The 14381-nt window shown below is 51.6% G+C and overlaps 1 protein-coding gene across 2 annotated transcripts in view; it reads right to left on the minus strand.

Moving 5' to 3' along the window:
* Positions 1-1690: 1690 nt before the first annotated feature.
* MALT1 (MALT1 paracaspase) overlaps positions 1691-14381 on the minus strand; it is a 48122-nt gene continuing 35431 nt past the window's right edge. The window contains exons 11-16 of one of the 2 annotated variants that reach the window (XM_075532683.1): positions 13265-13339; positions 12157-12284; positions 10607-10756; positions 8111-8268; positions 7383-7508; positions 1691-5084 (exon numbers count right to left, since the gene is read on the minus strand). In XM_075532683.1, coding sequence (XP_075388798.1) covers positions 4641-5084; positions 7383-7508; positions 8111-8268; positions 10607-10756; positions 12157-12284; positions 13265-13339 — 1081 coding nt within the window. In that variant the 3' untranslated portion in view covers positions 1691-4640. The remainder of the gene's footprint in view (positions 5085-7382; positions 7509-8110; positions 8269-10606; positions 10757-12156; positions 12285-13264; positions 13340-14381) is intronic. The other variant, XM_075532682.1, reaches the window with a different exon arrangement.

Raw genomic sequence — 14381 nt, forward strand, 5'->3', positions numbered from 1 at the left:
TGATGGGCAGATGGAACTGAGAGACCCAAGAAGACAGGTCCATTTTCTAAAGGGGAAGGTCACATGGGAGTGTGGCTCGGAAGGGAAGCCTCTGAGGGGGTGACTTTGAATCAGACACTTACATCCACTGCCTTGGCGTCAATGCCGTCTCATAGTGACCCCCTAGGGCAGTGCAGAACTGCTCCTGTGGGTTTCTGAGACTGCAACTCTTTCCAGGAGCAGAAAGTCTTGTCTTCCTCCCAAGGAATGGCTGGTGGCTTCGAACTCCTAACCTTGCTGCTAGCAGCCCCACACGTAACCACTGACACCAGGGCTCATCTTTAGAGCAAATATAACGAGACGTAATTAAACAGAAAACAAAGCAGCCAGCTGGTGTGAGGCTCACGAGACTCTACGTCCTGTTCCTAGCGGGAGGGGCGGGGAGGTGGGGGAGGCTGCAAATTTAAATATATTTTATCGAGACCCCTTTATTAAGACTTAAGCAGGACAAAGACCAAAATGAAGCATCTTGGGATGCTTGGACTTGGGAGACCATCAGCACGAAGCCACAATGGTATCTGAAGGCCTGAACCACCAGGTTAGTCACATAGAACCTGGTAGCAAAGGAGAGTCACAAACCGTGATTGGCGGCAGGTCAATCCATCACAGTCGAAGGCGGGACTAGGGCCGTGGGGTAGAGACTGTGATTGGCTACGCACACGATAGCAGACAGACATTTACAGGCTTAGTTCGGGGGCCCTCTTGGTGGGGACGTGGCTCACACATTCAACCCTGGGACCCCAAGTTCCATTTAGGGTCAGTCCCTGGGCTGTCCAGGGGAGTGGTAGTAATCTACTTTGGAGCTCACCTGCCTGAGGGCAAAGCTTTCACATTGTCCACGAGTGGTCAGAAAGGACACATTGGGGGCTGGATCTCTGAGGGGACTCAAAAGGCTCCCACGGCAAACCTTCAAACAGGACTGCCAGTGAAGCCCCTTCCGGCTCATGGTGCCCCTGTAAGACAGGGTGGAACTGCCCCTGTGGGTTTCTGAGGCTGTACCTCTTTATTGCAGCAGCAGGTCTCAGCTCTCTTCCTAGAGCTGCTGGGAGTTGTGAACTACTGACCTTGTAGTGAGCAAGCAGCCAACACCTAATCCACCCTGCCAGCTTAGCCCTGCGTGAGCAGCTGCTCAGAATCAAGCTCTGACGCAGGTGCTGGAGAAGAACTGTGCCCCACAGGCTTTCAATGATGGAGACGTTGGAAGGAAGCTCATTGCCAAGTCTTTCTCCCAAGATGCCTCTGGATGGACTCAATCTTCCAACCTTTTGGTTAGCAACTGAGCACACTAATGCTACGAGCTGGAGGGTGAACACACACCTGGGGAAGGGACTCACAGGCACAATGAATAGTAAATGTAACCCCCGGAGGTGCAAACAACCCCAAACGCCCCAAACTCACTGCCCCTGAGTCAATGCTGACTCAGTGAACCTATGAGGTTCCATAGGGTAGAATTGTCCCTGTGAGGCTGTAACTCTATGGAGCACACAACCCTCCCTCTGGCCCCTGGCAACCTCTAGCAAACTCTGGTCTCTATACACTTGCCTTTTCTTTTTAAAAGAGCTATCAAAAGTTTTTTAGTGGTCACTAGGGTCAGTCATCAGAAAGTGGGGGTGGAGGGTAGCGGGGATGGAAAAACTATGTGGATCATGGAATAGTACGCTTGCAAAACATATGCTTGTAATTGCTGCCAATAAGGCTGAAACCTGTAAATAAGTGAACAGGCAAAAGTGTGTGATAGATATACAAGGGGGCTTCAAAAAGTTTGTGGGAGACTTCCATAATTTTCAAATGCATTTGCAGTCATCGCTGGGGCTATATGCTGATTGGTCTGCTGGCCTGCTCTCCCTCCTGCACGGCCGGGCGCAGGACCTTCCTGAAACCTTGCAGGGCTGAGAGTACGCGGTCAAGGTGGCGAGGGAGGATGCTGCTTTGTTCTCTGTGGTCTCCAGGTCATAGTCAAGCTGCTTGCTCGTCTTGGAGAGCTTAAGTCAGGTTGGCCCTTGCTTTGAGCTGAAGAGGTGCAAGGAGTCTCAGGCAGAAGACACATCTGTGGTGTATTCAAATGTCACAGAGTCTTGGCTTCAAGGTCTCATGTGGTATTTGTTAAACTGGGTACACACACCGAGAAAGCTGGCTCTCCAATCACTTTGGCACTTGGCATGGTTTCCTTGCAAAGAGGAATTTATAGCTCCTCCTGCACGGCCATGATCTCAACTGTAAGGTCTGCACACAGTGCGCCCCCCACCTTTTTTTAATAAAAGGTCATACTTGATTTGTCTTGTTGTGCTTGGTTTATTTTGCTCGGCGCTCTGCTAAGAACATTGGTGAACAAGGCCCTTTTGGAAACTGGTTCCCAGTCTGCTGGATGTGTAGGAGCGGGGCTGCTGCAGTTCTTTGTACTTTCTTGAGGAATTTGCCAGTTTTCCACGACCCTGCGCCCTTTGCATGCCCTGGCGACACCAGTCATTTTCAGTTGCTTTTCCACGCTTCTGCAGCAGGACTGAAATGGTATCTCCTTGTGGTTCTGAGTCCCATCTCTCTGATGGCAACTGATAGTGACCAGTTTTCATGTTATTTGAAGGCCGCCTACCTATTCAAGTTTTCACCTGTTTTGCGACCGGGCTGTCCTTTGGTTGCTGCGGCTTGTTTCTCAGATTCCTGTCAGATGCGTGGTTTCCTTTTCGGGCGAACAAAGGTGTTTGATTCTTATGATGTCCCCTTTAACTACTTTGCTGTTGTTGGTATGTGCTTTTAATCATTACAGTCGATAATCTGCTGTCGAAAGCTCGGCCTGACAGTGTTGCCCTTGCTGGTTCTTCTAGAACTTTTATGGTTCCAAGTTTGCACCGTTAGGTCCTTAATCCATTGTGAATTTGTTTTTGTGTTTTTCCTCTTTGTAAAACACTATCATGAAGTAAAACAGAACAAAAACACCTGAGAAACAATTCATATCTTGTCAGAAAATGCTCGTGAACAAGATGGAGTGGATTCCATTCGGAGCTCTCCTCCGCCCTGCAGGGTGTTAGTCTGCAGCGTTCTGCTCTGGGGCTGTGTGTGTCCGACTTGGGCCGTGGGGCAGTGCTAGCGTTGTGGACTGAGATGAGCTGAGTGTCCTCTTTGGGGGAAGAAGTTGTGAAGGACCGGGTCCTTTCCTGGAGCAGGTGGCAGAGGCTTCAGCAGTGAGGGCATCTAGCCTGGTCTCTGATTAAACCCCTCTCCTCGTAGTGGACGATTTTAAGAAAGACCAGACCGATCAATGAATGGCAGATAACCACACCCCCATCCAGGGGAAGAACAGCAGAAACCAGAGGGGAAGGGAGACAGCGGTGTGTGAGATTTGAAAATACTAACAATCTATAATCTATCAAGGGGCCATGAGGCTTGGGGGGAGGGGAGGGAGGAGGAAAAGGTAAAAGGAGGAGCTGATCCCAAGGGTTCAATAGAAAGTAAATGTCTAGAAAAGAACGATGGCGATATTTGCATGAATCCGTCGGATACAATTGATACATAGATTGTAACAAGAGTTGTAAGAGCCCCCAATAAAATGATAAAAAAACCCCACAAAAAATGGTACCAAAGGCGATAGGAATATTGTCTCCCGAGGCCAGTAAAGTTCATGAAGGGAAACACAGCACTGAGGAAGACACTTCTGGTGCTGGGAAGATTCGCGTGAGCAGCTACCAAGACTGCCCGCTTGTACCTCAGTGGCCCGCTCTGGCTGGCGGGAGACTGCCCCAAGGGTACCCTACAGCTGTGGCAGCCGCTTGCTGCCCGGCTCGCACGTAGACAAGGGTTTCCACGCAGTAAGGGGACCGGACACACCAGGCACTTCTGCCTCGTCTATACAGGATTTGTATGTAAACCTCTGAGTTGACGATTGATTCCAACCCCCGAGTATTGCAAACTAAAGTCTATACATTCTATGAGATAACATACAGATACTCACAGCAATCATAAAGATGCATATATTAAAATATTATCTACAAACATAATGTTGGTTGGGTGGGGCGGGGGCGGGGAGGCACATTGTGCAGTTGAGTCGATGCTGACTCACAGCGACCCTGTGGGACAGGGTAAAACTGGCCTTGTGGGTTTCCAAGGCTGGAATCTTTAGGGAAGGCGACTTCCTCCCGTGAGTAGTTGTTGGGTTTGAACCACCGACCTCCAGGTGAGTGGCTTGACCCTCATGAAGCCCGAGCCCACGCCTGTGAGGGAGCGGTGTGTAGGAGAAACGCTAGGGAGGGGTCCCGGAGCCTCGGCTTGGTGCTGAACCAATCCGGACCTGAAGCTTCCAATCGTGCCAACACAATCCTGATGAGCACCACGTCTCACTCTGGTTCGGCTGCAAGGGCATTCCCGGCGCTCCCGTCAAGAGCGGCCACAGAACAGGCCCGGCATTGCCGGCGAATCACACACAAACATGCACACGCCCACACTCCGCTTTTCCGGAACGCCGCAGCAGACTCAAAGTGACTGGAGCAGGAGGGAGTCTGTCCCGGAGTAGTGGTCCTGAAAGTGCTGTGCTGAGTGGACACGCGCCCTGCCCACACGCCCCTCTGGGGCGCCCACGGGGGGTGGAAGCGCCGTCTAGTAGAGGGCGGTCACTTCTCAGCAATCCGGAGCCTGTCCGAGAAGCTGAACGGCATTTCGTCGGTGGTCTCCACCGGGACGTTACTTCTCACAAACTGCGAGGAGTAGTGGCGGGTGTGGTAGCTGGAGACGAAGGGGTCTGGTGTCCGGCTGCAGCGACACCCGTCGGCCGGCCCCAAGGGGCCTGGGCAGCCAGCGTTGGAGTGGCAGAAGTCGTGGTGGAGTGACTGGTGAGAACAGTGATAGTGTCCGGCGGCCCCCGAGCTGGCCGCGGGGCTCGGGTAGGGGCCACTGGACATGACGCAAGTCTGAAAGGACGTCTTCCTCCCGAGGCCGCGGTGGATGTCCAGTTTGGCAATGAGAGGCTTCCCGACATTCACCTCCTGCTTTTCCTCCACCGTCTCTTCCAGCCCGGAATACTGGTACGACAAACACACGGTGAAGACCAGATGTTCCTGAGAGAGGACAAACAGAGAGAATGAGTCTGCTTAACTCGATCCACAGCGCACGTCTGCTGATGTTGGGGGCCTGTTGAATTAATCCCGACTCACGGGGACCCTGTGGCAGAGCAGACTGGTTTCCTGGGTCTTTGCGGATGGGAAAAAGACGGGGCTCTTTGCCTCTGTAAAGATGCACAGCTCCGGAAACCCACAGGGGCAGCCCTGCTCTGTGCTGGAGGGCGAGACGGCAAGTCGGAATCAACTAGAGGGCAGCGTCTTTTATTTTGTGCCCCCTGGAGTCTTGGTGGGAGCAGGCCAGCAGGTGTTGATCCTGCGGAGTGTTTACCTGCTGCCGCACTAGTAGATCCACCTTAAGATACCACTTTACCAAAATAAATGAAACAGAAACCACGCCCCTGCCTGTCCCCCCCCTTTCAAATCCTCAGGGAACCCCCTCGGCTTCCTAGAGGGGGGACAGGCAGCGCTCCTTCTCTCCCTCTTGCGGCCCCAGCGCCAATTCCAGGAGCTCGGCACTGCCACGTTCGTTCGTTCACTATAAAACTCTAGGCGACAATCAGTTTGAAAACATTTTCTTTCTTCTTGAACTCCTTCATATCTGGTCTCCTTTGTCCCCTCCCCACCACCATACTCCACCAGGAACACTTATTTTTATTTATTTTTTGCCATCTCTTATATATCCAATATATCTATTCTCAAACAATTCTGTTGTTCAAACAACAGACTGTTTTTAAAAAAAAATCATTTTATTGGGGGCTCTTATCACACTCCATACATCCACCTATTGTGTCAAGCACAGTTGTACATATGTTTCTATCATCATTTTCAAAACATTTTCTTTCTACTTGGCCCCTTGGTATTAGGTCATTTGGGTGCTAAATTTTTCCCTAACTGCATCTGCAACAATCCACTTTCCAGTGAGTTCTGCATGATAACAAGGCTACTCTCACCCCTGGTCCATCGTCAGAGAGGACTCACCAGGGTCTTCTTCATCCATGGAAATTTCCCCTTTATTTAAAAACAAAACTGAAACAGCTTTGGAATAGGGGAAAGGGAGCGCAAATATTATATTTTGCCCTAAATACATCTATGGGATGTCATGCTATCTGTAAGAACTCCCAGTAAAATGATTTAAAAATAATAATAGTACTAAAAGAAGAGAGTCAAGAAAAAAATCAGCACCCTATCATTTGAACCTCATGAACCATTTAAATTTGTTCTAGTTTTTAATATTTTCTCTTTTCTTTTCGATTGAGATTTCTGTCTTACTCTGTTATTCTTGTTAGTTTAAAAAAATGTTTTTCTGTGTATGAAGTCCAGGATAGATAAATTCATAGAGACAGTAACTGGGCTGATGGTTCCTTGGGGGTGTGGCAGGGGATATTGAAGGGAGTTGGGGGGCTAATACTTGAGTACGAGAATGAAGACAGTCTTCTAAAGCTGACTATGGTGATGATTGCTACTGTTCTTGATGTGACTGGACTATTGAATTGCGTGATATGAGAATTATATGCCAATAAAACTCTTGGAAAGAAACAAAAACAAAACTCTAGGCAGCCTGCACTCAGATTCCTGAGTCAATGGCCAAAGGCCCTTTGGGAGCAGTGTGGCTCCGGGCGGCGGCCCGTCCCCTTGTACGGAGGTGGGATGGGACCCTTTAAAGACAAAGTAACCTGCGGGGTACCAAGGCCCAAAGCCGGAGCTCTCCATGAATACGACGACTACGAAGAACCTGCAATCACAGGCGGAGGAAAAGAACTGAAGCCGAAGGTGGCCTCAACTTGTACGGCCGAAGGGGAGTTTCAGTGACTAGCTGTGGCGGGCCAGTCGGTCTGTGCTCGCTGTCCTTGCCCGAGTGTCAGTAGTAGCCCCCCCGCCCCAACTTCCTGATAAGTTAATCATACAGTCACGCAGCTTGGAACCAATGGCGCGTTCCAGCTTGGCGAAGGCACATTTTTATTAGAAGGCTCATCTGGGGTAGTTGAGGTAGTTTTTCAGCATAAAACAACGAGACATTTAAAATTAAGGGGAAAAAAAGACTTCAACAGCAACATAAATTCCTCTACGTCCCTCAGCCACGCGGAGGGTAATTACATCAACTTTCACATGGACAGCCACCCCCAAGGGCAGGCTACGAGATGGGAAAGGGCCCTGGTGAGACTTAATGTCTCCTCTCTCCCTCAAGAGACCCCCCTCCCCACACCGCACCCCAGCCCGAAAGCAGCCCTTTATGAACAAATGCAAGGGCCACGTGCCAGAATGCGCTCCCTGTGGAGCTGCAGGGAGAGGCCTCACCTGTAGCTTCTGCAGCGAGCCGAGCCTGGTGTAGAGGCAGTGCTTGGGCAGGTCCTTGGACACGAAGTAGCTGCCGGTTTCTTCCGGAGTGCCCTTATTTGCATCTTTGGGGTCAATGTCCAGGTCCTGGGAGAACCGGTGGCAGTTAGTTTGGGACACCAGTGAAGGCCTACCATCTAGTTCAGGCATCCTCAAAGTATGCCCCGCTGGCCACATGTGGCCCGCTGAGGATATTTATCCGGCCCGCTGGGTGTTTTTGCCCTGTTTGGTTTTTACTTCAAAATAAAATATGTGCAGTGTGCATAGGAATTTATTCATAGCTTTTTAAAAAACTATAGTCCGGCCCTCCAACAGGTCTGAGGGACAGTGAACTGGTCTCCTGTTTAAAAAGTTTGAGGACCCCTGGTCTAGTTTGTGGCTCAAAGCCTTGTAGTCAGCACCACTGGCTCGTGAATGCTGCCTCGAGTAGGTTTGCTCCTTTGGGGTTACGCCCTGGGCTGCTAGCCCGGAGGTCAGCAGTTCCAAACCACCAGCTGCTCACCGGGAGAAGCGGAGGCCTTCTACTCCTGGAGAGTTACCGTCTCGGAAAACCCCGCAGGGGTAGTTCTACCCTGTCCTGCAGGGTCGCTCTATGGGCCGGCACCGGCCTTAGGCATTTAACAGAAGCCATTTGGCAGAAGTAAGGCTGAGCGGTGCAGCTTACACGCAGGAATCAAGGGGAACCTCACCAGGGGAAAATCGGTCGCGTAGGCATCACACATGACAATTTCCGGCGGTCTGTGGACTATGCTCGTGTAGATGATCATGACGTTGGAAAACTCAGCCGCAAACCCCAACTGGATCTGCACCCCACACTGGAACTGCAGACACATACTTTCTGGGAGCTCTGGAGGAATGAGAACAGCGGCATCATTCAAAGAGCATTGGGTGTGTTTTCTGACGGCTGTTAATTCTCACAGTGCAGCCCCCGAGATCCTCAAGGACGGGACACCATTCCCTGTTGTGACTTTCCTGATCCTTTTCTTACTCACAGTTTTTGCTTTTTTTCCCCTCCTCATTCTCTCCTCACCTCCCCCCTAACCTCCTGGTGTTGCTACTCCATCACTGTCCTGGGGTGTCTCTCTGTCCTGGATTCCACGTGGAGAGCTCTTCCCTGCACAGCTCTGCTCTGGCCCAAAGTGAAAGGCAGGGCTGGGGTCATGACAGTGGGGGGTGAGGAGCCTCAAAATCCAAAAGAATGTTGTGTCTTCCATCGGTACTGCACCCTGACTGGTTTGTCCCCTCCTTGTAAGCCTGTGTGTGTGGGGGGTAGGGGAATGTCCCATTGCCTACAGATGGGCTTTGGGTCTCTGCTCTGATCCCGCTCATTAGCATCAATATGACTGTTTGTTTTGGGTCTCCTCCTGCCTCTTACCTACTGCCATCAACACCTCATGATTACACAGGCTGGGGTGCTTCTTCCATTGGGGAAGGGAGGCTTTGTTTTTTCCCTGCTAGATGGGTGCTTGTTTACCTTCAAGTCTTGAAGACCCCAGAGGCTATGTCTTCTAATAGCTCGGCACCATCAGCTTTCTTCACATTAGCTCAAGTACCCATTTTAACTTTAGCGATCATGTTGGGAAGGTGAGCATCACCAAATGCCAGGTTATTAGAAGAAAATGTTCTTGCATTGAGGGACGACTCGAGTAGAGGCCCAATGTCCGTCTGCTACCTCGGTGCTTAACATATAAATGCTTAACATAGTTACATAGACCTATATCCCTATCATTATATATTAATATACTTACATATACACATGCCTATATTACTTCTATAAATGTATTTTGCCTCCTGTTCTTTCTTCTCTTTTCTTTCACTTTCCTCCTGTGCCACTATCATGTTCGACCTTCATTCAGCTAGCAGTAATTCCTCTCGGCTACATTGTACTTGATCAAATCCCACCAGGCCTCCTACATCCTCCTTGCCATGATTTCAGATCTCTTGTTGTTCCTTTGTCCCTGGGTTTGTTGGCTCCCCCCTCCTTGTCCATTCCATTGTGTTCTCAGGATTGTTTATCTTGCCTATCTTATATAGATAGACATAGGTGGGGGGAGGCCTATAAATAATTCCAGGTCTGTCTGCTGCTCCTTATATATGTTTTCTGGTTGCTTGTGATAAGGTGCCAAGCCCTGCCCTCCCAGTCTGAGGTCTATTTTCGGTAATCCATGGGGATTTTGATGCTTTGCTACTTTTGTGTTTTGTCCTGGTGTGTTTGTGTTTGTGTGTGTGTGTGTGGTCAGACCGAAAACAATTCCAGCACTGTGTCTCCAGTGCTGTCCTCTGCAGTGCTGTGGGTCAGTGAGGGCACCTCGTGTCTACTGGTGGGGCCGGCCTGACGGTCCTCTTTGTACCTTGGCTACTATGAGCAGGAGTATCGTCCTTGTGGGGCCAGGATACAGTCCACTTTCTCTCCCTCTTAGTTTGCTCCCGTGTGTTCTGGGCAGACCTGCCACTCTCCCTGGGCTGTACCTTCAGTGCTGTCCTCTTTAAGTGCATTCTTCTGGGGAGGGGGTTGACGTAGCTGGGATTGGGGCCAGTCCCACTGACGGTGTTTTAAAGCAGTCTGAAGCTTCTCCGTAACATATGCCTGTGATTGCCCTGTGCCCTTTAAGGAAAGCTATCAAGATTACTCCTACTCCCGTGGGATCTCCAACAATAGCCACCAGAACCATCTGAGCTGACCTGTCTCTCTGGAACAGAACCGGCCCAGCAGATCCCCTTGGAAGGCCCTGCTTTGATTGACCTGTATTTTGAAGGTGGCCTCATGAGACTACAAAGCAAGCAGGACTGACAGAACGTGTCTGCACCACGTTCACACACGTTTAGCTCGGGATCAATCAACGCACGCATGAACTGTAACCCAGTGGCAATGCTTTCTGGCCTGCCCTGGTCCAGAGGCAAGAGTCTCTCTGATTTAGCATCTCAGTACAGAGCGAGTTGTGGAGAGAGGAGGCTTGATGGCGAGGTGGCTTTGAGTTGGGCTGCCAACGGCAAGGTCGGCACTTTGGAACCACCAGCGGCTCCTCGTCAGAGAAATGAGATTTTCTATTGGCACCAAGAGTCACCGTTTGGGAACCATGGTTCCCCAGGGTTGCTATGAGTCGACATTGACTCATGGCAGAGTTTTTTTTGGTATTTTTACAAACTAAAAACAGAAAATTAAAAAACACCTGACATTACCGTACCGTGTGCCTTGGCCCACTGTAGGTTCCGCACCAGCGACTCGGCCGAGTGTGGGGTCCCCTGTATGGGGTCAGTGAGGGCCCTCTTCTCAGACAGGCTGCTGCGGATCTCGAGGGCCTGCTTGCCTTTGGTGAGGTGACACTTGCCCATGTCTAGGGAGAAGGGACAGACACTGTTCTCAAGGTCATGGTCTGGGACAACAGCCGGATTGACTCCGCACCAAGTCAAAGCGGGCAGTGTGGTTTTCCCCGTGTGTCTGCCGATGATCTCACCCACTTCTCATGAACAGATCCCAGGAGACCACACCAGAGCAGGGTACTGTTTCAGGGCCGGATGAACGGTAACACACCCTCTTACAAAACACAGAGCGTGCATCCGTGAGCGTGCGTGCATGAGACCCCCACAAAGCAGCCTACCCGCACTGTGCAATTCTGTGCCATTAGCTGGCCACCGCTCAGGAGGGGACTGGGACTGTGTGTGTCTGGCCTGGGGCTGGGTGGGTTGACCATTAGCTGGTCACCGCTCAGGAGGGGACTGGGACTGTGTGTGTCTGGCCTGGGGCCGGGTGGGTTGACCATTCGCTGGTCACCGCTCAGAAGGCGACTGGGACTGTGTGTGCCTGGCCTGGGGCCGGGTGGGTTGACCATTCGCTGGTCACCGCTCAGAAGGCGACTGGGACTGTGTGTGCCTGGCCTGGGGCCGGGTGGGTGATGTGTGTCCCGTGGCATTTCCAGCCTGGGCAGTTTGTGGAGTGGACAAGGTAGGTCTGAAAGAGCCCACTGCAAGCAGGGCCTTCCTGAAACGCTTAGAAGATGTTCCAGCGCACAGAGCATTCAACTCGCAGTGCATGCTGGGAGGGTGTCTGCTGCCACAACTCAGCACGTATCTTGTCTAGGGAAGGAGGGAGCCTTCTGTTAAGTTTTAAAACGTTTAAAAGTACAGCTTAAGAAATCAGAATACACGTCGCCAGAGCCTGTGGAACTCCGTGGGTATCAGTTGATGAGGGCAGATGGGGTCTGGGGGTATTGTCTATACAGCAAAGCCTTCTCCTCAGAGAGCTGAGACAGACCCGCCGGACGCATGGACAGGCGGGCGTCCACCAGGGAGCCACAGCTCCTCTTGCCCTTACGAGTGGAAACAACAATGCCCAGCCTGTGTGCCGCTCTCCACAGCCCTGGCAACACCGCAGCCTCCCCCTGCGGGCCTCCTGTGGCCCACCACACCTCTTCCAAGTCTGCCATCCCAGGGCTTTGACTTGTAACGCTCCCCACTGTGCTACCAGCGAGGGGTAAACCCCCGTCTGTCCTACTCCACCTCATCAGCCACGGCCGCCCCCAGCGCCTGGAAGCCCTGGTTGTATTTTGCTCGGAGCAGCCTGGTGGGTGCCGGTTTGGGCTGTGCTCTGCACGGCTGTCGGCCCTTCAAAACCACCAGCAGCTCCAGGGGAGAAACTAAGACGGGGCTCTCTAACCTCACAACCGGCTGCAATCGCTACTCCTCTGTTTGAGTGGCTTCCCAATCTGTGGGTTTCCCTCACCCCTGGTTTGCTTACCTTCTGCAACTTCATCCAGTAGCACAGTGATTTTCTTATCTTCTAACAATCTGTCTTTTAGAAATTTCATGAAGATCCCATTCGCCAGCCCAGAATGCTGGATTTCAAAAGCTTCTGCTCCTTGGCACCTGAGAAAACAGCAAATGAGATTTTTTAAAAGAGCAATCAGTTACCTTGTGGCCAGACCGGCACTTCCCCAGACACCTTCCCTCAGCCACGGCGGCCCTCATGGAAGAGGCACTCTCTAAGCCGGAGCCACGGCGGCCCTCATGGAAGAGGTACTCTCTAAGCCGGAGCCACGGCGGCCCTCGTGGAAGAGGTACTCTAAGCCGGAGCTACGGTGGTGAGGAATAAAGTCGGGCACTTAAGCGCTTTCTACCAAGAACGCCGAGGGGACACATGCACACCACCGTGATTGGTTGCTGCCAGCAAGCCCACTCGGACAAAGGCACCCCCGCACCCAGGGATGTCTCTATTCTCACGCAGAGGAAGAGTTCGGAGCAAGAGTCCTCAGCATGAGTGGAACCTTTTCTTCCTTTTAAAAAAAATCATTTTATCTGGGGGCTTGTACAGCTCTTATCACAATCCATCCATCCATCCACTGTGTCAAGCACATTTGTCCATTTGTTGCCATCATCACTTTCAAAACATTTTCTTTCTACTTGAGCCCTTGTTATCAGCTCATTTCCCCATCGCTCCCTCTTCCTCCTTCATGAACCCTTGATAATTTATAATCCCCCCCCATGTCTTACACTAATCTATGTCTCCCTTCACTCACTTTTCTGTTGTCCGTCCCCTTGGGGGGGCATTATATGTAGATCACTGTGATCTGTTCCCCCTTACTTTGCCCTCCTGGTATCACTACTCCCCTTATTGGTCCTGAGGGGTTTATCTGTCCTGGATTCCCTGTGCTTCAAGCTCCTATCTGTATCCGTGTACTTGTTGTGGTCTAGCTGTATTTGTGAGGTAGAATGGGGTCATGATAGTGGGGGAGGAAGCATTAAAGAACCAGAGGAAAGTAGTATATTTCGTCGGTGCTATACTGCACCCTGACGGGCTCATCTCTTCCTCACGACCCTTCTGTGAGGGGAGAGGTAATGCTTCTTACGTGGCGTATCCAAACACGATGTTGGCAGTGACCTTGAGTGCGTCCAAGATCGGAATGGTATCGTCGTAGTCGTTTCTGTTGGGGAGCAGAGAGGGGGAAAAGACACAAACACCAACAGGTCATGAGAACGCTGACGTGCGCATACATGACGGTGCACAGGCAGTCCCCGAGTTAGGAACGGCATCTGTTCCTAACTCTCCTGTAAGCCTGCGAGGGGGATTTGTGGGCAAGCTGGCGCAGGTGCACACGGTTCGTACTTCGTCTTATTTCTGTGCTCCCGTGAAGTCAGTCTTGGACACCCCCAGGGGCATCCTACCCTGCCCTATCAGGGTGCTCGATGGCAGTGAGTTTGGCGGTGGGTTTAGTGCAAAAGAGCCCTCCAATGTCCCTTCAACCATCTAAAAGCCACAGCAAGCGAGGGCGATGGTGACGGAAGAATTTGTTGTGAGTAGCAGCTCGTCCAATCATTTTAAAGCGAGGATGGATCATGGAACGTTAAGAGGCCAGTAGGAGCTGGGGGTGGTCTGTAATGAAAACCACAACTGGACCCTATCCGAATGGCTACTTTAAAACCACAGTAGACACTCTGAACCCAGCAAACACTACGGCGGCAGTAGACACCCATGAGCCGCTGCCATGGAGTTCATCCTGCCACTCAGGGACCCTGCAGGATGGAGAGCGGGCCTCCAAGCAGGCGGCCTTGGCTTTTTCCTGCGGAGCGGCTGGTGTGTTTGAACTGCCGACCTCTTGACCTGAGGTGCCCCAGATGGCAGCCACGACCTTCTCTTTCCCTTACAACTCGTCTGTGAACTCGGGCATCAGCTAGATGGGCACGTGCTGCCCCTGCACTCTCTCTCTCCACCTGGGGGACGAGATCTGGGCAGAGTGACCAGAGGCTCGGGGCCATGGTCTTGCGTATCCCCTGGGGATTCAGGGAAGGAGTTCTCGGACATCAGAAGGGCTGGCAAAGAGCCAGGACTTGTCCAGCGTGAGTCCACCCCTCGCCTTGAGTTTTCTACGTCTGCTCTTCAGCAGACAGGTAGGAAGTTCAGTGAAACAGACAGAGAGGGAAACCAGGGTTCCCTCTAGTTGTCTTCTCAGTCAGCTTTCACCTCGA

The sequence above is a fragment of the Tenrec ecaudatus genome, chromosome 15 (assembly GCF_050624435.1).
Source record: "Tenrec ecaudatus isolate mTenEca1 chromosome 15, mTenEca1.hap1, whole genome shotgun sequence".
NCBI classification, from domain to species: domain Eukaryota; kingdom Metazoa; phylum Chordata; class Mammalia; order Afrosoricida; family Tenrecidae; genus Tenrec; species Tenrec ecaudatus.